Source organism: Centropristis striata, chromosome 5, assembly GCF_030273125.1.
Source record: "Centropristis striata isolate RG_2023a ecotype Rhode Island chromosome 5, C.striata_1.0, whole genome shotgun sequence".
Lineage (NCBI taxonomy): Eukaryota > Metazoa > Chordata > Actinopteri > Perciformes > Serranidae > Centropristis > Centropristis striata.
In genome coordinates, this window is record NC_081521.1 from 28,823,078 (window position 1) to 28,849,424 (window position 26,347).

Sequence of the window (26,347 nt, forward strand, 5' to 3'; positions counted from 1 at the left end):
ATCTGTGTGCTCTCCAGCAGCTCTAATCTTATGAGCGCACCCTCCTCCCCTAGACAACATGCTAATGTTAGAAAATATATGCATTTATTAACATGCAATGTGCCAAGGCTTCAAGTCCAGTTGCTGGGTTACTGTTGCCTTGTAAGAAAGTACCATGGAGCAGAAAATAACAGTAGCAAAGCCACCTTACCTCCTACACCCCCCCCCCCCCCCCCCCCCCACACACACACACACACACTGACATAATTAAATTCAGCAGTATAATTTTATTTATTTCTTTTAAAGGTCATCTTTTGGGAAACTGCAGTAGTTTCTCTAAGAATTAAAAGTGAACGCTGTTTAGAAACACTGGTGCAATAAATTGTAGGCTATTGAACGCCTCGTGATCACCTTGTTTTTCCCATTGTTTCCTCTATAGATATGGACGTGTGGAGAGTGTCAAGGTCCTGCCCAAGCGGGGGTCAGAAGGTGGAGTCGCAGCCTTTGTGGATTTTGTGGACATTAAAAGTGCTCAGAAGGCTCACAATGCTATCAATAAGATGGGGGACAGAGACCTACGCACTGATTACAATGAACCAGGCACAATTCCTAGTGCCGCCAGGGGGCTGGACGATAGTCTGTCCTTAGGCTCCCGTGGACGGGAGGTATCAGGGTTCACAAGGGCGGCAGGGGGGACCGTGTATGGGCCCCCCACGTCGCTCCACAGCAGAGATGGACGCTATGAACGCAGACTAGACGGGTAAGTGGACAAAGTTTCTCTGAAGGCAGGGGGAACCTTCTGGTATGCACCTTACCTCCAAGCATCTTCCCACCATCTATTCATTTACTTGTCTAGGAGGGGGGAGGGAAATAATTCATGCACAAGAATTAAATCTTGCAGGGATGCCCTCTAAAATCCTAAGAGCGTGGCTCCTGGATTCATACTTGCAGGTAGACAGAAAAATTCCACAAGTAAAGTGTTTCTTAAAGGAATAGGCAGTAGTTTAATCTGTTGGGGGATTATTCTGTGATCATAAACATCTCTGTGAGGGGGATATATCATTTGCGGAAAATACGGGGCAAAGATTGGATATCGTAAAAAAATTCCCAGGATTATTGGAGATTGCTGGGGAAAGAGAGAGAGAGAGAGAGAGAGAGAGAGAGAGAAAGAGGGAGAGAGAGAAAAAGAGAGAGTGGTCCAGCGGCCATCCCTGGGATTCCCCTAATCTGGAGTTACACGCCCTGCTCGGTGGATTAATGTCACCCTTTTTTCCTCACGTAACAAAACAACCAAGAGCACACATTATATGTATACGACACCATTGTTTGGATTAGTCTAATTTGGTTTTCAATTATGGTGCACACCTCACGGAGGTGTTCGCTCCTCTCGCGGGCTGGAGTCACGTGGATAACCTACACAGGATATGTATTCCTTTCTGTTGGATTAACACGGGCCAGACACCTTAAGGATATGCTATCATGCTAAAGGTATGGGTTGCTTTCTTGGTTCTTTTATTTTTTGTTGTTTTATTTGGGATTTTATCTAAAAAATCAGGGCATTACAATTTGAGTGCTGGGAGACCTCTACTGGTGATCCAACTCAGTAGAGACGACAGAAACAAGTGAGCAAATGACTTTTTTCCTGCCTTATTTTTGTGGAGATTATTTTTTTCACTTTCCAAGACTCACAAATTGAATGAGGACCCACACGGACTATGTTTGGATCGTACAGTTCTGAGAAGAATGCTGGAAATTGAGACTGTAAGCTGCTGTTGGGAGATAACCTGCCTCATGTCTGTGGATTACCTGCTCCTTTCCTCAATGTGGAACTATAACTTGACCTTGGATACAATCGCGTGCAGAATCCGAGAGCAAAGATGCAAGAACTGCATTTCTCATTGACTCAGCTTGCCTGCTCATCCGTTTTTAAAGGAGCTATAGACAACAGACATGAACATCCACGAGCTTCCCAACTGAATGTTCTCCATCCTGGGAATGAATACAGTGCTGCTACAAACAAGAACCTGGATTACCAATTAATAGAACTTTATTCCTAATCTGTCGTGGCCAGATTTCCCTCCCTCCACCAGAGGAATTGGACGATTCTACGTCTGCACGATGTGACCAACGTGGAATGTGCAGGACATCACAAATTCAAGATGCAAGACTTTTCCATCATTGCTGTTGCTGGGAGTCAATGGTGCACTGATTCCTGAAGACTGGCTCCTGGATACCATATATTTATTTTACAAGTGCAACACTGATTTTTCTTTTTCTTCCCCCTCCCCCACATTTGGATGGATATATAGACTCAAATTGACATTTTCCAGCATGTAAAACATCCAAACCAAACGGATCCGTACAAGGCCAAGTTTGTTTTCATCATTTTAATTAAAATGGACTAAGAACGCGACGTTCCCCTGCCCTGAAGATGAGGATTACATTTTCTAATGTGAACAATTTTTCCTTTGAATTTTTTTCCCTCTCCACTCAACATTTTTGCCCATTTTTTCTGCTCACAAAGTTCTATCTCCCTAGATTGTATTTGGAATTATAGGTCAAGTTACCACTCTCTCAAAAGGTTGGTATGTCCTGCCCTGTGTATTTTAGCTGTCCTCTCTAACCCCCTTAGTTTGAACCCCTGTCTCTCTCCATTTTCCCCCACTAACCGAAGTAGCTGGTACTTAGACTGCTGTTACTGCCTGTGTGTCTATATGCAGAAATCTGTACCTTACTTTGTATTGTTTTCCTTTTCTCTTCCTCTCACCTGACCCCACCTTCAGCTCCTGTCCCCCTTTCCCTGCCCTCTTTATGATGAATAGATTAATAATGCGGCTCTTATTCATGACTAATGATCAAAGTAAGCTTTAAAATAAAACACTTGAGGCTGCCGAATATCCAAATATTTGTCACATAGTCATATTTACAATATGTGCAGTGAAAAGTGGGGGGCGGCCAACTACAACAATAATAATGATGATTAAAAAAAACAGTAAAAAAAAAAAAAGAGATGAGGAAAATAAAGGATGCAATTTCAAAGAGAAAAAATAGAAATATATTCATGCAGTGTGTATTTTCCTAATGTCTCTAAAAAAACAAGTAAGATATAATAAAATAACTATTAGAATAACATTTTAGAATGTTTTTAATTCATGCTCTGGTCAAGGTCAGTTCAGGTCTTTCATATGCCAGTATCTTTTATTGTGAAAATAATCAGCAGCAGAAAATGAATTGAGGATTTTGTTTTGCATTAATGATTTAAGTCAAAAGATTAAAGGTTTTCAGCTTTTTCTCCTGTATATAATTTTTAATTAAATATCCTGAGGTGAAGGTTTGGGGGGAAAAAATGTAAATGTCACCTTTAAGCTCTGGCAAAAAAACAGTGACAAAAGCATTTTATAGAATAGATTTCCGAGTAATTAAAAATAAAACCCAGCAATAATTCCCATCAACAATGAAAATAATAATTAGTTCCAGCCCCAGCGTCTTTTGTTCCTGCCTTGCAGCTGCAGTTTTATAAAAATGTCCTCAACAGTGGAATAAGAATACTGTATAAGCACAGTCACAGAGTGCAGATTCAAAATTTGATTCCTTCACACATTTAAGATTATTTTTGTATAATTTCACTCTCATTAGCGTTGACCATAAAAGAGATTACATCCATCCAAAGTCCCTGACTGGATTTAAACATCTCCATGTAGGGTTGTCCAATAAAACAATAATTGCCGTGTGATGGTGTAAATTTCCCAACAGCGAGAGATTGTTGTCGTGGTGTATCTCCTCCTTTTTTAATTTCTGATTGTAGACTGTTGTAGGCGAATCAATAAGCAGGACTGATTCACGGCAGCGCTGGCTTTATAGGATTGTTGCTTCAGGTTGATTGATTACCTCAATTTGTGTTTAATTCACTGGATAAACCAAAAAACGGAACTTCTAATTTGGCTATTTTATTAAAAGCTTTTCAATGGAGTCTCCAGAAAATGCATCACAGTATACATTAAAATCATGATATAAAATGACATCTCTAAACCACACAGCTGAAGGATATTTAATGATAAATAATTTTAGAAATTTTGAATTGGATTGATATGCATGTATAGCTCCCACATGACACGAGTCTCCACATAAGATGCCTTTTTAGCAAGCTGCTGGAATGCATCCTTCTAATTATGCCATTCACGTAATCCCCAAAACAGTTCGATGTGCTTAGCATGCACCGGAGCAGACTAATATTCAAACACTGATGGAAATTCTGCCAAAAAAAAGTCTAACTGAATTATTTTTAAGCTCCATGAATAATGTAGAACCTGTTTTTGTGTAAAGTGAAATTGAAGTGAAATTGAAGGCTGTCTATTGAACAGCGAGCCTGCGCCACCAAATTAGCATTTTCGAGAGCATCTAGGGGTCAAGGTAATCCATCAATTTCACAGCAGACATCGTTATACCATAGATGTTATTCATGAATCCGGCACACAGATGATTAAATCAAATAAGCTGAAACAGAATTTGCCCCTGACCCGCTGTACTTTATGTATAGTGCAGTGAAATACAGACATGGTGTGAGTCTCCTCAGCCAATTTATCCTCAGCATCCAGGAGACTGTGTGCATCCCGTGCAGCCTTTTGTTCTTGTGCCCCATGGCAAAAAAAGCCTTTGTTGGAAAGACTAAATGAAAGACTTCCATTTATGGGCTAATGAATGGGGAGCTATAAGTGCCTATAGGTTTTATTTATGTCAAATGTTTTACACAGATTTACAGATCGGTCTCACATACGTTAGTATCACATAATTGCACAGTGACTAACCTGCAAAACCTTAAATCCAGTCAGGAATTGTCATTTGTTAATTGCTTAATTTAAAACAACTTAAATCATATAGAGTCATGGAAAAAATGAATTGACCACCATTGTTTTCTTCAGTTTCAGAAGGTACATTTGTTTGGACAAATATTATGATAACAACAAAAAAAATACCATAAGAGTTTAATTTAAGAGCTGATGTCTAGACATTTGCCATGGTTTTCTTGAAAATGATTTTGGTTATTATCAAGAAAACCACGAAAAATGGCTAGATATCGGCTCTTAAATTAAACTCTTATGAGATGTTTTTGTTATATTATATACAAGGCATTAAAATGATCAAGAAATTGAAGAAAAAGGTGGTCTTATATTTTTTTCCATGACTGTATTTCTGAAGGGGATAAAAAAAAAATTCAGTTGGGGAACAGGTTAAACGGTTTATTATTTGCCACAAAGGGTTAACCTTTGGGACTGAATGCCGTCGATCAAAGTCCTCTCCAGTATGGGGTGTGAATATGAGCGACACATTTTCTGTCAGTTGTAAAGGTCAGGCTGGGCATTTTAAGAAGCTCATCTTATGGATCATTTAACAAAATGCCATTCAGGACATCACAGGGCATCAGCTCTGCAGAGGAAGACACTTGTGCAATATATATCTTGGGAGAAATGGTAGCAGCAGCCTCCTGTTGGCTCCTTGTGTAACCAATATTACTGGATTTCTGAGGCTCGGGCTGAATGCAGGCAGCTCATTTCAGTAACTCAGTTTTGGCTGCAGAAATTCATAAAACAGTATTTGGGTTTTTGGAGATGCTCACTGAAATGTTTACGACCGTTCCCCTATCAACTGATACATAATTTCCTTTATCATCCAAAACAGTTAGTGGTTTTGCAAATGAAATCACTGCATTGCACAAGTTGTTGCACAAGAGCTCAGGGACACTTGTGGCACGGCCTCGATTCCGAAGAAGTTTTTGTAAAACATAAATAAAACCAGAATGCATCAAATTCAGAATTTAGACTGTATTAGATTATATTAGATTATACTTTATTGATCCCACAACGGGGAAATCCACTTGTCACAGCAGCAAAAACAGAAACAAAAGGTGTAAATATAAATTACAGGGGGAAAAGAGTAGTAGTTTGAATTAAAAAATGGTGATTTAAACAGAAGCTACAACATGATCATATATTACTAAATATATATTATATATAATATTATATATTTACGTATGTTTGACCATAAAATATACCGTCTAGTAACATGTACTTTTTTCAATTAAATACATGGCACAAAGGATGAGCAAATTATTGCATTCTGTTTTATTTGGACAATCAAACAATTGGTCAATCCTGACTTTTTTTTAGAATCGTGGTTGCATGTAGAACAACACTAACTTTATTTAAAAAACAGTATATACAGTAGAATAACTTTATTTACAGCCCACTCTTATTCTGCAGTATTCTTGTGAAGCTGTGCCAGAAAAAACACTCTTCACCTTCTTAGATGTAGCACAGGAAAGTTGGAAAATCATACAACAAAAAACCAACAGAAATAAATACAAAATGTGTCAACGATGGCAAAATAAAATGGCATTGTGCCCTCATTTTCCCTGTAATTAAGAAAATACTAACCAAATGTCTTTTGATTTGTACTTTGTTTCTGTGGACGCTTTAGCAGCATGCAGCAGCACAGCGAGCAAAGATTTGCATAGACACGTCTTTATACAGATGTAATCAAATCGTCTCTGATGGTCGAAAATCAATCAAAGATCCAAAAGATTTGGATGCCGTCATCAACTATCGCCAAGGACGATTTCTTTGTTTGGATTACTGCCGTTTTTTTTTTTTTTTTTCAAACTTGATATTATCATATTAATATCGGAACATATCATTTTGTTGAAGTTTTAGTTATGATGCTATTTTTTTTTTTTTTTTTTTTTGGACGTTGGCAGGAAATATTTGGTTTCTGTCAACCAGTATTCTGGTTTGAAAACTACATTACCCTTAGATTTTGATTTCTATTATTATATATAGAGGCATATTTATGTCAGCTATTTATTAATTCATATTTAATTTAATTTTCATTTATCAAGTAATTTGTATTATACATTTTTAAACTTATTTCAATTTAATTAATATTGAATTTATTAATTTTATTCTTTGCATAGCAAAACAATTACATCTATAGGAGTTTGGTAGGATTGGATGGCACCTTTTTAAAAAATTGTTTATGTAAATATATATATATATATATATATATATATATATATATATATATATATATATATATATTTACTGCAGTGTCATACATAGAAAATAAATAATAAATATTCACATTAGTACTGGATAATTCTGCATCTTTTTACTGCATTTCGACAGTTTATTACCATCTAAATTTGGCGCCATCTTGAGCCTTAATATCTTTCCACCCTCTTGTTTTAAACTGAACAAAGGATAAAACAAAGCCCCCTCTTATTTAAAGTACAATGAGGGTTTGTTTTGTTAAACCATATTCGGCCTTGCGTTGGAACATCACTGCTAATTTGCTTATAATAATTTGATCTGAATTCAAACAGTGGTAATTGCTGTCCTGTCCCGCTCATTACAGGGACTCGGGTAATATGACTGCTGTAATGACACAGCAGTCGTATTACCAAATTAAATTCTGATTGCTTTATTCAAAACGTTCGGGTCTGAACAGAATGTCCTTATTAGCACCGTTTCTAATGTGCATCTTCATAAAAGATCCTTTGAATACCTTTTTTTTTTTTTTCAGAAGAACAAGTAGTGTCAAATTGTGTCGCATTATAATCAAAAGCCTGGTCATAAGTCAACTCCAAAAACCTTCTACAAAGCTGCTCAGATAAACGATAAAACGCCTCAAAAGACTTGAAAGTCTCTAAAGGCATAAATCTCACATGCAATTTATTTTTATTATAAAAAATGTTTGTGCAATCTTTTATACCCCTCTTATACTTTGAAATAAGCTGCAGATTTCTGTTCTATTAAACACTGAATGCATGCCTTGCTGCTTAAAAAAAAATCTCTTCTGGTTGTCCCGTCCTGATTCTATTTGAAAAAAAGTGTGTTGCTTTTTTTTTTTTTTATAGTAGGGTATACCAGTTGTGTACCTCTTTGATGCTGGAACTGAGAAACTACTGAATGATGACACGTCTTCATTCAAAGAAAATCAGTTTTACACAAAATAAGCTTGTGCATGAAAGGCAGTCACCTAACAGCATCTTTGTTGTAGAAATAAATCTGATGGTAGAAGGATCTGATACATTTTATCTCTATGTCATAAACAGTTTGGAAATGCTCTCAACCAGTTCATTTAAATCCCCTTGTAGTTCAATTTGAAAGCTGTGAAAGAATATTCTCTTTAAATGCGACCCTTCGTCAAACACTTTAGTGCCCTGTCTTCCCACGTGTCTAAGTAAAAAAAACCCACCAGAGACACCTGATAATTTTCCTTGCCCAATGTCTGATGCTAGCAGCTTCCTAAAAATGTCTCGGATGCAACTGTAACGTGATGTTCTCTCTTCCTGTTTGTTAGGACGGCTGAGAGTCGGGATCGGGCGTACGATCACAGTGCCTACGGACATCACGAGCGTCCTGGTAGCAGTTTTGAGCGCCAGCGGCACTACGACACAGACTATTATCGTGAAGCAAGAGAGAGGACTCTAAGCACAGCTGGGAGCGGGTCTGGCACCTCCAGCGGAAGTGGTACAACGGTGTCGTCGGGAGTCAGTGGAACTATCGTTAGCGCGGTCGCCGGAAACACGGGAACGGGCGCATCAGCGGCGGCCACGACAGGAGGAAGCGGAGGATCTACATCCAGCGGGGTCGGCTTCTACCGATCCCACAGTAGGAGCCCGTGTCGCTTTGAGACGCCAGAGCCTCGCTATGAGTCTCGTGCCAGGGAACCCTTTACTTTGGCCAGCGTGGTTCACAGGGACCTTTACAGGGAGGACAGGGGTCGACGCGGGGATCGGTCGTACCGCCACAGTCGCAGCCGGTCTCCGCACTCGACACATTCGCGAAATCCCTCTCCTCAGAGACTGGCAAGTCAGGCCACCCGTCCTCCACGCTCCCACAGTGGGTCAGGCTCCCACAGCCGCTCGTCCAGTTCGGACTCGGTCAGCAGTACCAGCAGCAGCACGAGTGGCAGGTGAGTGAAGCTGTCAACATTTCTTCGCTTGTGCACAGCTGTTGTGTTTTACCTTGTGTGCATACCAGTCTTATTAAGAGCTGGAGAGAGTATATCAGGAAAGAAATCTGCACTCTGAATGCTGCTTCAAATTATTTTTTGTACACTAAAAACTAGAGATGGGGGGGAAAAAATCGTTACAGCATTGTATCGCGATATTTTGCGTGGCAATATTATATCGATTCATGTCCGTATCGGGCTCACTTTTCGGAATATACTGGAGATACTGGTATCAAACTACAAGATCTAAGGAATTTATAGGCGCCATGCTATGTGATATCTTGTTGGGAAGATATGCTGGAAAGGTAGGCTATTTTTTATGTTTTGTTAAAAAAAAAATTCAGAGCAGTGAAGCTTAAAGTTGATGAAAGTTTAAGAAAATGCTGCAACTGTTGTCGTCCATACATGTTTGATATCGGTTCAGTTCAGTTTGACTGAATACTTTGTTGGTCAGTCTGTGGATTTGACTCTCATTGTGGAGAAATAAAAAGACTGAAGTGAGATGAACAGACTGAGAATTTTCTCTTATTTGACAAAACAATTCCTGATTGAATTGAATTTTGTGGACACAAAATGCAGTTAAACAGTTAAAATGCAATATATTGTATCGCAATACTCACCATATCGCAAAATACTTAAAATCGCAATGATATCGTATCGTGACTCAAGTATCTGAATAAAATCGTATCTTGGGGCCTCTGCTGATTCACACCTCTTCTTAAAACGTGTTCATGTCAAGATCATTTTTTAAAGCATGATAATCACGTGAACAATGTCCCTCACTTACAGTCAAACTTTTAAAAACCTTCTAAATGTGGCTTAATAAAAACATTTTAAAAGCTTTTCCCAAATGAGGACCGCTGTATCGATATTGATTTCTAATTTTTATTTTCAGTCAGTCTGTGTATACTATTAACACTAATAATAATAATAATAGTCATTTTCATCACAATGCTATTGTGTGACCTGTGTTAAATTTTGCAACAGTTTTCAATTCAAAACCACAGTTTTGCCAACAAGCAAAGACTTGCATATGCATTCAGTTTCTTTCACTGGTTAGCATTAGGAACACTTTGTTGCTCAACATCCGTCAGTGCAGATGCTGTGGTTTATAACATTAACTGTTTCAAACATCATTTCTCCTAATACTGTGTCAGTATATCTGTTTACTCAGCAGATAATGTATCATTTTTTAAATTCGATGATGATCAAAATAATATTATATAAGTACTGCAACGACAGACTTGTTTTTACTATTTCCATCATGTGAACATGCCTTCATGTTCCATCCAAACACAAAGTGCATACAAGTATCTGCATGTTAGAATAACTATTAGGCACCATTACAGGGAATATTACAAGTAGGGGTGAGCAATTTGGCCAATATCTTGTGTCATAGAATATATCATTTTATATCATGGTAACTGTATATATCAATTGGTAATTGAATCTATGAATTCAATTAAGAAATGTTTGAAGATAACCATACTGTACATTAAATCTGATTATTTTCTTTTTTTTTAACTTCTATAGGTGTTAATCAAAAAAGGGGGGGGGGGGGTCGATACAGCATAGTATTGCGATATTTTTACGTGGCAATATTGTATCGATTCATGGCCGCCAAGTATCGATATTTAGCGTCTGACAGCCGGTGGGCTGGCAGTATGTTTGCCAGGTTTTCCGAGGCCATTGCAGGCTCCCTTTGAGGAATATGCTGGTGATACTGGTATGATATGAACTAGAAGATCTAAGGAATCATGTGTCAGGATATCCTGGTGGGAAGTTGTTGAAATAACACTGCAAAGTTACGATCTTTTTATGTGCAGAGCAGTTAAGCTTAAAGTTGAAAGTTTGGAGAAATAAAAAGACTTAAGTGAGATGAATACACTGAGAATTTACTCTTATTTGACAAAACAATTCTTGATTTAATTTAATTTTGGGGACACAAAATGCAGTTGAACAGTATACTATATATTGTATCACAATACTCACCATATCGCAAAATGCTTAAAATCACATTAATATCGTACCGTGACTCAAGTATCGGGATAAAATCGTATCGTAGGGGCCTCTGCTGATTCACACCTCTAATTGCTACCTTGGTAGAGACGGTTTTGCCAAATCTCTGCCAATTGGTATATACCACCATATCGCCCAGCCCTAATTACAAGCCCTTTCCCCCCCACCAGGATTTAAAGCAATCCATATGGGTAGTAGCGTAACCTTGAAAAACAACATCCCTTACAAGGTCCATTATGTGGGATGTCAGCAGCTATATAATTTCTGATATAAAAGCTTAACACAAGTTGTAAATGTATAATCCTTTGAAGCAGTGTTACGTGTGCACATTTCTACGTTATCCATTTTTGTCTGATCATTGGTAAGTTTTTTTAAATCACAAATCTGTTTTCACAAGGTTGTCGGCTTGCTTTTGATGGCAGGAGTCAAAGTCTGTAAAATGACCTTTGCTGCATGTTGCTGCTGTGACACCATGTTTTGGGTTGTTAAAATAAATTGGTTTATTACCACTGTTCATACTTTGGATTAAATCAAAGTCCACATGCCCATCACAAACAGTGGCTGTCAGTTGTGTTGTGCCAGTGAATCTGACCTCGGCTTGAATTTGATCTAATATCTATTTGATCTGTTATCTATTGATATGTTATATATTCATCCTTGTTCTTGTATTGCTTTTTATTAGATGATTGTTGAGTAGCAATTATACAAGGAATGCATAAAGAACAAAAGGTTGGGATGATCAACTGAGAAAATAAGGTCTGCAGTTTTAAAACATGTCTCCCCATGGGATATAGTCCACGACATAAATTCTCTCCAGTTGTTTATTATTGGATAACTGCATCACCTTTGGACAAGGCAGAGTCCTCAGCTCTAAACGACATGCAGCGACACATGTGGTCTGATGAGGTAGTGCTATGGGGGGAATTTCAGGAGACGGCTGGTATATTTTTCTCACTGCCTACCTCTGTGTATGTGTAATGGCTCCCCCCCTCCGTGAGATCCAGTTGGAACTGGAAATTTCTGGCCAGTGCTGGCTGCCTGCCCACTCCCACAGGCCAGGCTCCGTCAGCAGCACTTCCGGGAGTGTCTGAGCACAGGAGGAGAAAGTGAGAAGGAAACAAACAGCAGAGGGCCTAGAAAGCTGAGGCAGGCATGGGAATGGTTAGAGAAAAAAAGGTGCATGAGGCAGCCGTGAATTTGCTGCTACTACTGATAACCAGATGCGGTGTATAAACTGGAGAGAAAGAGGGTGTTTTCCTCCTCCTCAGCTGAGAGAATTTGTGTTTTTTCAACGGTAGAAAGACATTCGCAGTGCATTGCATAAGCTTTTTATTTGCAAAAGCATCACTATGTACGTATATTAAATCTGAAATGTGCGCATAATATTGTCTTTTCAATACAATTTGTATTATAATCCCACTTCCGTGCCCTGCAGATTGGACAGAGAAAACACATTTTGTCATTTCTTTTGCACATTTAAACTGCAGTTCTTGTTGTTGAATTATAATGTATATACATATAAATATAATCTATGTATTATTTCTTATAGACAGAGCATTTAGCAATGACAGCATTGCACTGAAAATGATAAATGTGTATACAGTATGTGTCTATTAGCAATTTAGGATTTTATTGAGGTAAAAACTTGAGTAGATTCTGTCTGAAATTGAAAATGAAAAAAATATGATCACATTTTGATCAGACATCAAAAAACACAGATGCTGTTGCAAGCTTTCACAGTCTCTTACTAAGTCCATGTTCCTCTCTTGCTACAGTGATTCTAGCAGTAGTTCAAGTGATGACTCCCCGGCACGTTCAGTGCAGTCTGCTGCTGTTCCTGCACCCTCAGCACTTCCTTTATCCTCCCTTGACAAGGATGAACCACGTAAAAGCTTTGGCATCAAGGTCCAAAATCTCCCTGTGCGCTCTACAGGTTAGTTGTGAGGTGCTCCTGCAGAGTGCAACTACAAAGAGCTTTTTTTGTGCAGAAATAGTAGTGCTTTGACTTTCTGTCCATCCCTCAAATATCCACACATTTGATAAAGAAAAAGCATTACCAATACATTATTATGTTACTTTAAAATATATATAATAAAACATTTCATCGGTTTACTACAGATACGAGCCTGAAGGATGGTTTGTTCCATGAATTTAAGAAACATGGAAAGGTCACTTCTGTTCAAATCCACGGAGCTTCAGAGGAGCGCTATGGGCTTGTCTTTTTCCGCCAGCAAGAGGACCAAGAAAAGGCACTAGGAGCATCAAAGGGGAAGCTTTTTTTTGGCATGCAAATTGAAGTCACAGCCTGGAGTGGCCCTGGTAAGTTCTGATCTTTAACTATATTGCAGCACAAACATGAAACAAGAAAAAATGCACAAGATTCCAAAGAGCACTTAATGTATTTTTCAGAGACGGAAAGTGAGAATGAGTTTCGGCCGCTGGATGAGAGGATAGACGAGTTTCATCCGAAGGCCACGCGTACATTATTTATTGGAAACCTGGAGAAGACCACCACGTACCATGACCTGCTTAACATTTTTCAACGCTTTGGAGAAATAGTGGTAGGTTAATGCTTTCATGCAACAGTTAACATGCAACACAGTTAAATGGGACCACGGTAACTGACAGCATACTTCTGTATTTATTGTTCTGCAAAGGATATTGACATTAAGAAGGTGAATGGAGCCCCACAGTACGCCTTTCTGCAATACTGCGACATCGCCAGTGTCTGTAAGGCCATAAAGAAGATGGATGGGGAGTACCTTGGTAACAATCGACTAAAGGTGAGGATGATCAAGTTAATTTAATTTTAAATCTTGCATTTACTACCACATTCTCATCTTTCACAACCATACTAGTATTATTTATAAGCATGGTTTGTACAAACGGTTCTTTATGTTGGATAAAACAGTTGCAGTCTGACATTTTATCCTTCCTTTTTCAGCTGGGCTTTGGAAAGAGTATGCCTACAACGTGTGTTTGGTTGGATGGATTGGCATCAAACACAACTGAGCAGTTTCTTACTCGTCATTTCTGCCGCTATGGACATGTTGTCAAGGTAAGTCTGTCTATTCCCCTCTCTCTCAATTTTCCATTGTTTACTTTCTGGCAGTGTGGAGCTCTTATTTTCCTCTGTCTTCCTCAGGTTGTGTTTGACAGAATGAAAGGAATGGCCCTTATCCTGTATAACAACATTGAATATGCACAAGCTGCTGTCAAAGACACGAAAGGGTGGAAGATAGGGGGCAGTAAGATTAAGGTAAGTGAAACAAAGCTTTGCTGTGAAATGTTTTGTGTTCAGTGCCTGACATGCTGTAAAAAATTGCAACTTACTCTTCCACTTTCTTTCTTTAGGTGGACTTTGCCAACCAGGAAAGTCAAATGGCTTTCTATCGTTCGATGCAGGCATCTGGCCAGGATATCCGAGACTTTTACGACATTCTCTCTGAAAGACGGTGTGTTTAATTTCCTTAAGAAAAAAATTTGCCTCAATACTGTATAATGTCAAAGTATGAGGATATTAAAGCTTGTTTCTTTGGGTTTATTTCTTGGCAGGGATGATCGACGAACTCAATATGAGTTTCAAGCAGAAAGACAATATTATGAAAATGTACGAACCCCAGGAACATACACTGAAGATCCTCGGCGCAAATACCCAGCCAGAAGTCGGGAGTTCTACACTGAATGGGACCCTTATCAGGGAGATTACTATGATCCACAATACTTTGAAGACCCCCGGGAATATCGAGAATATAGAGCTGACCCCTACGAACAGGACATTCGCAAATACAGCTATTTGCAACGGGAACGTGAAAGAGAGAGGGAGCGATTTGAAACAGATCGTGGACGTGATCATGGGAGGAGGACCATTGAGCGTAGCCAAAGCCCATCTCACATTGCCACTCGTCGTCCTGCCAGCCCTACTGCATCTCCTTCACTCTCCGAGAGGATACCGAGTGATTCAGATCGCCGTATTTGTTGCCGATCTTCTGAAAGAAGCGGTAGCTGCAGTTCAATATCCCCACCCAGATTCGAAAAACTTGAAAAGGCACGCACTGAAAGATACAATAAAACTGACAAACTTGAGAAGGATCGAATCTTTGAAGTCGAAAGAGGGAATCTGGTTGAAAAGGAGAAGCGGGCTGGACGTAAAGATCGAGGGGACAAGGACAAAAGTGAGAAACAGAGGCTTAAGAAGCTAAAAGTTTCATCACCTATCATCCAAGCATGTGAGACGGAACCTGAACTTGAACGAGACGTGAGCCCTGAATCCGTGCTTCGAAGCAAAAACAGTAAAATTCCAAAGGAGGGCTCGAGCAAAGGGCGATTAGACCTTCTGCCTTGTGTTGTGCAATTAACACGTGTCAAAGAAAAAGAAGGAAAATTGATCGGCCAATCTATCCAAGAAAAGCAAGTCCCAAGGGGTGGGAGTGACAGTCCTAGATTGGCATCTCCTTCAGCTGAGCAGAGAAGTCCTCCGTTCCGCTCAGAACCATCAAAAAGTGAGATCTCTAAGCATGGAAAGGTGCCCAGAGACAAAAATATGCACAGTTTAGTGGAGGTTATTGACAAGGATGCTAAAATCAAATCTAAAAAGCATGGAAAATCAGAAATGGGATTTGACAGTGGTATTTCTGTGGACATTGACCGTTTAGCTGCAAGGAAAAGGCGTTTCGAAGACTCCGGGAAAACTGATCGACAGAAGAGAATGAGCGAGGACGATCTTGTTAGGTCTGGACTTCATAAACTTTGGAATAATGCTAAGGAGGCTGATTTGGATAAGACTCTTTTGATAAAAGGTGTGCATAAAAAAGAGCACCACAAGGATAAGTGTGTCCGGATGGTTTCAGTCAGCAGTCCTAAAGATGGACGGGACTGTGACGGCAACTCTGTAGGCTTTTCACTGGAGCAGCAGTCACGGCTCGGGGAGCTGCCGGAAGACTCTACAGATCAATTGGACTCTCCCTATCTTAAAATGGATTTAGAAGGATCAAAAAGTGAAAACAGCTCCAGCCTTACAAAGTTGTTTGATGATGGTAGCCTTGATTTAGACGAATTAAAAGAACACCAGAAACAGGTTTTGTCTGAGAATGAACAAGGGAGAGGAAAGTGCAGAGACTCGGATGACGGAGACGAACACTTTGTGCACATTGACCAGAGTCTTTGCACAAAACAAATTGAACAGAGTAGATGGTTCCGACCCAAGCTCGGTGACCCTGACAAATTAGCCAAGTTTGAAAACCAAGCAAATAATGAGACTCATGACTTTGAGAAGGATTATATCATGCATGACATTCCAAAACCAAATCAGGACATGGCCAACGACGACTACTCCTCCAGCAAACGAAAGAAATTAGAGAATTTTGACTTTGAAATAGTCACTTCAAAAAGAGAACGCAACTTTCCAAGTTCCCAGAAGTTGAATGAGGACATTTATCAAAGTATAACATCCTCAATAGGACATGGTCACTTTTCTGCAAATGAGGAAGATGAAACTGCTCAGATTTCTGTGTCAGTAATAAACAAAGAAAGAAAATGTTCTCCAACAACAGATGATAGATTTTCACACGCAGAGTCACTGAAGAACAGTTTGGGGCTGACAGCCACACATTTTCAGTCTACTGACACTGAGCTACCAAAACTTAAGACAACCTTGCTGGGCTGCGATGAGGAGTTAATGCAACGTTGGGAAAGACGGATAAAGTCTGATTCACTTAGAATGGAAATGACTTTCCCCGGTGATATTGCCAAACGGGAAAGCATCCGCAAACACCTCAGCCAGGATTTGGAACCAGGAGAAGTGCAGTCTGATTCAGATGATGATGGAGAAAACAAACACATGTCTCCCAAGCCCAACAGTTCCTTGTCTTATATACTCAGGGAACGTGACGAGAGGATGACAGACCTTAAGCTTTCAGGCTCATTGGAAAAGAACAAGTTCTACTCTTTTGCATTAGATAAAACTATAACTCCAGATACTAAAGCACTCCTCGAAAGAGCCAAGACACTGTATTCCTCCAGGGAAGATAATTGGTCCTTTCTCCCCTCACGATTTCCAACCTCCCACAGCTGTTCAGATAAGGACAAGGTAGAGCTAGCACCTCGGCCTATTCCTTCTTGGTATAAGAAAAAGATCCGTACTGACTCTGTTGAAAAGCTGCATGATAAAAAGGAGGAACTTAAGCCACAAGACCCAGAGAGACAAGACTTGTTTGCTTCTCGCTTCCTGCATAGCTCAATCTTTGAACAGGATTCCCGGCGTTTGCAGCATCTCGAACGCAAAGATCAAGATTTGGAAAGTGGAGTTGGTAGGCCTGCTAAGCCAGGTGCCCCTGAGGCACAGCCTGAATCTGGAGGAGGCGAAGTGCCACGAGAGCCCATAGTGCTTTTCCACAGTCGGTTTTTAGAGCTTCAACAACAAAAGGACAAGGACCATCCCACACCTGAATGTGAGAATGATTCACTAGTGGTGGACATTAAAAGAGATGAAGTGCACAATTGTGATAATGTGCTGTCTGATAAGGAATCTGAGCCAGCACTGAAGGTTGATGAGAAAGCAGCCAGCTCCCCGTTAACCTTGATAGTTTTACCATTTACTCCTTCCCCCAAAGGAATGTCTTCACCAGAAAAGAAAGAACTATTAAGTCCATCCTCAGATCAACCTGTGTCATTTGTCAAAGCAGAAAAGGTAGAGCCAGGTCTCGAGATATCTCCATCTCATTCTATGGAAGACAGCAAGCCAGTTGCTCCTAAGTTAACTATAACCCCTCCACTAGTCCTTTTAGGGCCAGAAATGGAAATGAAAGTAGAGTTGATTCAGCCCAAAGCAAAAATTGGAGATACTTTGACAGTCGAACAAAATCCTCCTGTGGCAGAGAAGCCTCCAACTCCTGGTGCTTCCCTAAGTGGTTTTGATAGAGAGACTGCAGAATTCACTTACTCAGACTATTCAAAGCAGGAAGAAAAATCTGACATTAAGACGGAAGCTAAAATAGAAAATCATGATACAAAACACTTTGACGAATCTCAGAAAACAGAGACCGATAGTGAGGCATGTATGCCAGAGCTAGAGGCTGAAATAAAACCGTTAACAAATCGCAGACAGCCCAAGAGTAAAAGGGCAAAACAATTAACGTCGTTACGTGCTTCGCAAACTTCCCCAATCGCTGCTACTGAGAAACCTGCAACACGCAAGAGTGAACGGATTGACAGAGAGAAACTCAAAAGGGCCTCATCTCCTCGGGCAGAAGTACAAAAAGTATCAATTGAGTCCAAAGCCACATCGAAGTCACCAATTCATGCATCAGATTCCGAGCAAAACCTGGAATCAAGTTTGATCCACGGCAGAACTCGTCGCAGAAATGTAAGATCGGTCTACGCCACGCTACATGAAGATGACCAAGCTGGCAAAGAGGTGGTTGAGTCACCACGATCCATGCGCAAACGTGCAGCTGATAAAGAACCGATACAGCAAGATGTTCCAATTCCACCTACCAATCCAAGGCGAGGACGCCCACCTAAAAGAGGAGTCAAACGAGGGGAAGATGTTTCACCAGTTAAGGGGGATCAGCAAAAAATGGTGGAAGAAGACCTGGAGGTCAAAGAGACCTCCCCTACTGTAGAGGTTGTGAAAGCCTCTGAGGGATGGCGTTCACCCCGCACCCAGAAAGTGCAACAAACACAACTGACTTCATCTGCTCCAGTTAACAAGAAAGGTGGCAGGATAGACAAACAATCTATGAGCACTACAGTGCTAGCTGAGCAAGCTGATCTGGCAGGTCATGATGAGTCAGAACTAAATCCCAAAGCTGATTCTGAACTGTTTGTGAAGCTGTCAGAAAAGGGAGAAAACGCAAGCTCACCAGTGCACAGACTGGACAAAGAATTTAAAGATTCTGTTGGAAAGAAATCAACTGATGGAGATATTGAAAAGCAGGATAACAGCTCCTGTGAGAGGAGACAACAGCCTGTTAAAATGAAAACGCCAAGGCTGAAAAGAAATACCAAGCAGGTCACCGATGATAAGTCGCACAGCTTAAAAAATCTTGAGATCCGTGTAAGCGTTGACGATGTTAAAGGTTTACTTCGTTCAGAGGATGATGAGCCTGAGTCATTTGAAGCTCCCACAAAAACAAAGACAGTTGTACAAGAGAAAGAGGAAACAAAGATCATAGGCCTTCCAAAAGAATCAAAAGAACTTGACGAACAGGAAGACACCTTATCAGAACCTGAACTTCCTGCCGATCCAGCGACTCTCTTAGCACGGCAGATGGAACTAGAGCAGGCTGTTGAAAATATTGCCAAACTTACAGTTGAGCAACCTCCTCGACCATATAAGGAACCACCTTCAGAGCAACCCATCGTACTGCCTCCTGTCGTAGTCGAGCCAGAAGCTGAGGTTGAGGAGGAGAAGCCAGCTAATCCTGCAAGTGAATATGAACTTGCAGCCGCTATTGATTCCATCACAGCTGAAGAAAGCTGCGCAGATCCAGATAGTTTCACAGCTGCTCCTACTTACACTGCTCTTGTTCCTACTCCTGAGTCCTTGACGTCCCCCTCCTCCAATGAGATTATGGAACCTGAAACGCACATGGTGATCAACAGTATTCTTGCAGCCGACTCAGACGATGGTCCCTTGTCACCCAGCCCAAAGGGGCAAACGGCAGAGTCTAAGGCAGCTGAGGATACCCCTATACTTGAAACTCCCAAGAAAATGGGCAGAGTTAAAGCCAAAACCCCGAAGAAGTCAAGAAATCGTAAAGGTGCAGCTAGTAAGAAAGGGGATGCAGCTGAAGAGGTTTCACAAACAGAGCCCTCCCCGGTCAAGTTACCGGAATCGATCCCAGAAGACCCAGAAACCATCAATTCAAAAGCAGTCACTGTTACAGCCGGGGCAACTGCAGCAGCTTCTGTGGTCACTGCCGTCGCAACTTGTAGGCGTGATGTTACAAGTGCTATAACCGTAGACACGCCTAAAGAGGCAGAACAGCCTGAAGTCGAACAACCTGTACCCAAAGAATCTGCCTTTCATTCAGGCACAAGCAACATCTCCAGTAGCAAAAAGCATACCCAAGCAGAAAAGCCATCTACCCCTTCTCTTGCCCCCGCCCGCCAACAACCTGTATCCCAGTTCAGCGTTCCCCTGCTGCGGCCTGCCAAAATGCCACTTTCGCCAGACTGGCCTCCTCGAACTGAAGAGAGTAGAATCTATGTTGCTCCTTCGTGTCATGTTACAGTGGTAACTCCTTCTCCACCAGCATCAACCGCACTTGGAACACCTTCCGCAAATCCCCCCATGCCTCCTGACACGAAGGCCTCGGATATTGACCCTAGTTCCAGTACCTTAAGAAAAATCCTAATGGAACCAAAATACGTGTCTGCATCCAACAGCAATTCTATACCTACCACTATGGTGACATCTGCACTGTCAGAATCTTCACGAATGTCAGAGAATGAAAATATCTCCGATACAGTGGGCTCGAGACAGTTACACATCGAAGAGAGACCACCTTTACCCCCCCAGCCCATACACCACAAACCCTTTCCACTGACAGAGTCCCAACAGAACTGTGGAGAGAAGATCCAGCATACAGTTATTTCTCCTGCTACCTCAGTAATCAGTCGAATTCCAATGCCTTATGATACAGAGGAAACTCCAAGAATCTCCCTCAGCAACCGAAGCCTTGGCCTGTCTATCCCCAAGCAGAAATTTAGATCAAACTCTAATGAGAATAACCGCTACCATGGCATGGATATAGTAGAAGATGGGACGAGAGGGCGCTCTGTTGTTGAGACCACTCCCTACAGTACAGGCTCCGGTCCGGGCCTAAGGGTCAATACATCAGAGGGCGTAGTTGTCTTGAGTTATTCGGGTCAGAAAACTGAAGGACCTCACAGGATGAGAGCCAAAATTAGTCAAATCCCTCAAGCCAGTGCTGGTGATATAGAGTTCCAGCAATCTGTGTCCAAATCTTCGATAAAACAAGACCCACTCATCACATCAACCCAGTCACCTACCCCAAAAGCAGCCCCAAATCCTGCAGCTTATGGGCACACAGGGGTTCTATTGACAGGCCAGGCTTACAACTCCCAACCTGTCATTTCCAGCACGAAGCAGGAGAATCTTGTGTGTGACAAATCTGAAGCCCCATATCACACAGCATCACAGGGTGGCGTTGTGAAGATGTACCAACAGCCGGTTAGTTCTCCTCAAGTTTTGATGTACAACCAAGCTGTGATACAGCAGCAGCATGGCAAGAGAGGATTGGGATCTGAACCTCTACCAAAAAAGATGGACATTGGCAAAGCTGTCCAGCACTCTAACCTAAGCCCAGTCATGAGTCCACACCACCCATCACTATCTGGAACCCGCATGAGCCCCAGCCCTAGTGTCCCATCTGATCGGTCAGCTCTACACCTAAAGCAAGAGCCCCAGTCCCCACGAACAGCTGTTCACTCTCCTTCACACTTTGTCAAAGCAGGTCCTCCAAGCAGTTCTCCGAGAGGAACTTCTGTTGTTCTGGGTCATGGCATGCCACCAATGTCTACATATCATTCTAGTATGCATCACCCACACTCAGAGCAGTCCTCCGTCATAATTCAACCTCACAGTGTCACGCAGGCACAGGCGATGGCTCACGAAGCCAGGATGAACACCCCACCAATGTCTGGGATAAACTATGGAAGGCGAGGTGACTCCTTGTCGTCTTCCCACCCAGGGCCTCAGCAGCGCTCGAACACACCACAGCCTAACGTCATTCGAGATTTGGTACTGCAGTCTCATTCAAGTCCCCAGGGGTCAGTAACGGCTGGTGGTGGCAACAGTGCAAGCGAAGAAGACCCCAGACACTTTAATCAACCCCTTAGTAGATCTTCTGTGCCCCAACTCCAGTCGGACGTAATGATGATTCACAGTGAACACAGAGGGCTCCACCCAAGCATGCGCATGGACCAGTACAGAGACATGCACCAGCGCATCCTCATGCACCAGCAACTGGGAGAGCAGGCCGCTGTAGAGGGAAGGCAGTCACGAACCTCGGAGAGTGTAACGTCTTCAAGCAACATATCTGGGCCTTCAAAGAGTCCCATAATGGGCAAGAGCATTGACCTTTCTGCTAAAGAATCTCTCAAACCACTAGAAGGAAAGCTGATACATCCACCCTCCAACGAAAGTAGAATCAGGGGAGTCCATGCATCTTCTCCAGTCCTGGTGTCTCCTCACCAACATGGGGTTCAGCTTATGCATCCAGGAGGTGCAGGCTCCTTTCCAGTGTATCGGGACATGCGGGGATTTCCATCCCAGTTTCAAGGACATCCCTCATCTGGACACAATCTGGCTAACCAAGGCATTACATCTTCACAGGTCATTTGATTTTGCATTTCATCATTTTATTATGTGTCATGTATAATTGTATTTTATAGATCATGTTCACACAACAAAATATGCCTAACTCTGCTCATTTTGTATTTATTTTCCTTAATCAGGTCCCTCCAGAGCCTGAGCTGGGTCCCAGGGGTAAAATGTCTCAGTCACATGTGGGAGGAAGTGATTCAAAGCCTGAGAGTTCCCATCTGCGCCATGCTACCTCTACGGACCTCTCACACATTTCGCGAATATCCCGGGATACAGTCTCCCCCTCATACCAGTCTCCAATGACATCCCCTATGAGTCTTACTCACAAGCCAGATCTATCTCTGCAGAAAGGCCCTCCAGCCTTCCTGCCAACACCTTCGCCAGTAGTACCCACTTCAAGTACTCTGCATCCGCGGCCTGATACTAAGCTGGAACATTCAGGACATCGATCCGTTGACATGGTGCAGCTTTTGACGGTAGGAAGCCACCAATGTCATCAAACATAGAATGCTTTTAAAGACAAAGGGGAATATGTTTTTGAAACGATTTTCTGTTTATGTTGTGCAGAAATATCCTATTGTATGGCAAGGGCTATTGGCACTGAAGAACGACCAGGCTGCTGTCCAGTTGCACTTTGTTTCTGGCAACACCATACTGGCCCAGCGCTCTCTGCCGCCCACAGAGGGAGGTCCTCTACTCCGTATTGTCCAGAGGATGAGGCTCGAGGCTTCCCAGTTGGACAGTGTGGCACGCAGAATGACTGTAAGTATTCTGGTTTTTACTAAAATTCTTAAAAGTTTGATGTGGATAATTGATTGTACATTCATGAATGTACAATAACATGATTAACACCCAGCGGGATGTGTTTTTATGTTTACATTCATAAGACTTATCATTCATGGCAGGTGGAGAATGACTACTGTTTGCTACTGGCTCTGCCCTGTGGTCGAGACCAAGAAGACGTCCTCGGTCAAACCCAAGCCTTGAAAAGCGGCTTCATCACCTACCTGCAAGCCAAACAGGCAGCTGGCATTATCAACGTGCCCAACCCTGGCTCTAATCAGGTCAGTAATCAGGAACTTTTCTGCCTTCTGCCAGTGGTTCACAATTAAATGCAATACAGATTTAGGTCCGTCTCTCATCCATTGTTTTCATCTTTTGATTCACAGCCAGCTTATGTGGTGCAGATATTCCCGCCGTGTGAGTTCTCGGAGAGCCATCTTTCGCGCCTGGCCCCGGACCTTCTCAACAGCATCTCCAGCATTTCTCCTCACCTCATGATTGTCATTGCCTCTGTTTAATTACCTCCATTTGTTTCCTGAAAAAAAAGCCAACACCAGCCCTTTTTTGGACTCGTCCAGTTTTTGTAAACTGGAACTGCCTCATATTTTTTAGACTTGTTTTTTTTTAGTTTTTTTTTTTAAAGAAATCTAATTTCGCATGCACTCACCTTTTCTCCTTCACTTCACCAAGTCCTTAAGTCACTCAATGGCATCGAATTCCAAAAACTATACCTTTACAGAGAGGATCTGGAGGGTGGAACGGGGATTTTGATGATCATTTCTGATTTCATCATTTCATTTTTTGCCATTTTTCGGAGGTGTTGTGCATAGCCTTTTCTAATTCATAGCACCCATGAAGCTATGGATTGAGACCTTCCTATGGAGATATTTTTTACCTTCATAAAAGTGATTGTGATTTTTTTTTTTTTTTTAAAGACAAACGATATGAAAAGTCATTGCACTATGTTAAAAAATTGTGAACTCTGTACAGATTTGAGTATAAAATGATACATGTTATGGAATTGCTCTCGTGATCAGCCATGCTTGTGCAAGATGGGAAAAAAAATCATTGCCTGGAAAATGATCAAGAATCATTTCAGCCTGATCAATCATGCTATCGCTCCTTCACCATCAGCCAACTTCTACGTCATTTCCGGACTCAACTCTCCATCCCGAAGTGTTCCCTGCCCCAGGAACTCGTGAGGGGACGATTAGAGTTGTACAGTTTACACTCAATGCCTCAACAGGGGACTATATAAAGAATATTTAATTTGTTTATTTTTGTTTGCATCTTCTTTAAGCCTAAGGGTATTGTGGACAATTGTGAAACTGTAAATAGTATAAATATTTAAAGACTGAAGCAATGTGGAGACCAAGTGAATTATTTTACAAGACAGATCATCATGCTTTCTTTATTTCTTTATTTCTTTTTCTTTTTTTTTCTTTCTCTGGGCGGGAGCAAGAAGGGGGATGCTGGGAAGGATCGCAGAGGATTCAGGAGTGATTATTCAAGAAAAAAATATTTTTAAAATTGATTCTGTGCCAAAATGTCTTTTGCAAACGCTCAACACACGCAATGTATCTAAAACAAAAATTGATCAGAACCTATTTTCATATGTGACTTTGTATTTTGCCACTCAGAGGGCAGACTTGATTCCTTTTTTTGGTATTGATCATCAACTCTGTTACTACAGTGCTTTTACATTTTGAAGCTGTATCCTCATTTTGCAGGAACCATTGTATTGTAGGGGTTGCGTTTCTGTTTGTATTACTGTTCTCCTCCTCCCTGATGTGGTCCTTTACTGCCCCCTGCTGTCTGAAAATCATCCTTGCATATAAAGGACTGCAGCCTGAGGTCATCGAAGCTGTGACTTCATAGGCAGATGTGCTATAGCATGCTTTATTTTCAACTTTTAAAGGGTAAACTGAAATCATAACAGGCAAAGAATGTGACTTGAACTTGACATCATCATGCCGCTAATGGATGTGTTGATCATCTGTCTCCATTCCTCCCCTCAACTGTCTCCTTGAGCCAAGCTGTAAATACTAATGTCCTTAATCTGTGCTCTTGTGTATTTTTTCCCCTTTATAATTGTCTTTCTTCAGGGTCCTTATTTTTTTGTTTTGTGCAACAAAACAAAGCAGTCTGAAAGAGACAGGAGTCGAGGCGCTTGAAACCGATGCTGAAAGTAAAACCATGCTTGTCAGTTTTGTGGTGTAAATATTTCTATGACTGCAAGCTGAATACTCTTCATGGTTATGTTGAAGGCACTTATAATTTTTGATAAACAAATGAGAAGAAAAAATGCAAAAAAAAAAAACTTAAAACGGTGATTAATATGAAAACTGTCTTTTGATCGATCTTCATTTTGAGTGTATTTTGCTGTTCCTCCATGAGGACATTTTAAACTGTAAAATAAATGGTTGTTTAACTTACTTCTGAAGATCATTAAATGGTCCGTCACTCTTGCTTTGTGTTTTGGTCACTTGTTTTTTAGAAACTGAAGTTATTTTAATGCACTGATTGTTGGAAAAAAAAAAAAAAAAGATTCACCCAGACTGTTACCCTTGTGTTGTCTTCACACCACTTGTCCCAGTGGTGGAAGAAGTATTCAGATCCCTTACTTGAATAAAAGTACTAATACCACACTGTGAAATTACTCAACTACAAGTAAAAGTCCTGAATTCAAAACTTAAGTAAAAGTACAAAAGTACCAGCAACAAAATGTACTCAAAGTATCAAAAGTAAAAGTACTCGTTATGCAGAATGGCCCCACTCAGATTGTTATACATGTTCTAAATATATGAGATTATTTGTATTGATGCATTTATGTAAGCAGTGTTTTATTGTTGTCCAGATAGTGTCTAATTGTAACTACTTCACATAATATTATGTGGTTTAATATATAAATGTTTATTCATATTACATTTATGGTATTTTTTTAATGTTCCATCTTAAAAGTAACTAAAGCTGACAGCTAAATGTAGTAGAGTAAAAAGTACAATATCTGCCCCTAAAATGTATTGAAGTAGAAGTATAAAGTTACATATGTGGAAATAATCAAGTAAAGTACATCAAAATTTTACTTAAGTACAGTACTTGAGTAAATGTACTTAGTTACATTCCACCACTGACTTGTCCTAAGGGTCAAAATTGACCCACCTTCACTAAACCCCTTAAATAAAACAGCTTGATTGAATTTTA

General features: G+C 41.0%; 1 protein-coding gene across 2 annotated transcripts in view; it reads left to right on the forward strand.

Annotated features, from left to right (window-relative positions):
• spen (spen family transcriptional repressor) overlaps window positions 1–25,612 on the forward strand; it is a 28,392-nt gene extending 2,780 nt beyond the window's left edge. The window contains exons 2-15 of one of the 2 annotated variants that reach the window (XM_059332331.1): window positions 419–739; window positions 8,335–8,949; window positions 12,783–12,940; window positions 13,126–13,326; window positions 13,417–13,568; window positions 13,665–13,790; window positions 13,952–14,065; window positions 14,153–14,266; window positions 14,362–14,462; window positions 14,563–22,369; window positions 22,492–22,836; window positions 22,928–23,122; window positions 23,248–23,424; window positions 23,530–25,612. In XM_059332331.1, the coding sequence (XP_059188314.1) occupies window positions 419–739; window positions 8,335–8,949; window positions 12,783–12,940; window positions 13,126–13,326; window positions 13,417–13,568; window positions 13,665–13,790; window positions 13,952–14,065; window positions 14,153–14,266; window positions 14,362–14,462; window positions 14,563–22,369; window positions 22,492–22,836; window positions 22,928–23,122; window positions 23,248–23,424; window positions 23,530–23,661 (10,558 nt within the window). In that variant the 3' untranslated portion in view covers window positions 23,662–25,612. The remainder of the gene's footprint in view (window positions 1–418; window positions 740–8,334; window positions 8,950–12,782; window positions 12,941–13,125; window positions 13,327–13,416; window positions 13,569–13,664; window positions 13,791–13,951; window positions 14,066–14,152; window positions 14,267–14,361; window positions 14,463–14,562; window positions 22,370–22,491; window positions 22,837–22,927; window positions 23,123–23,247; window positions 23,425–23,529) is intronic. The other variant, XM_059332332.1, reaches the window with a different exon arrangement.
• Window positions 25,613–26,347: the final 735 nt, after the last annotated feature.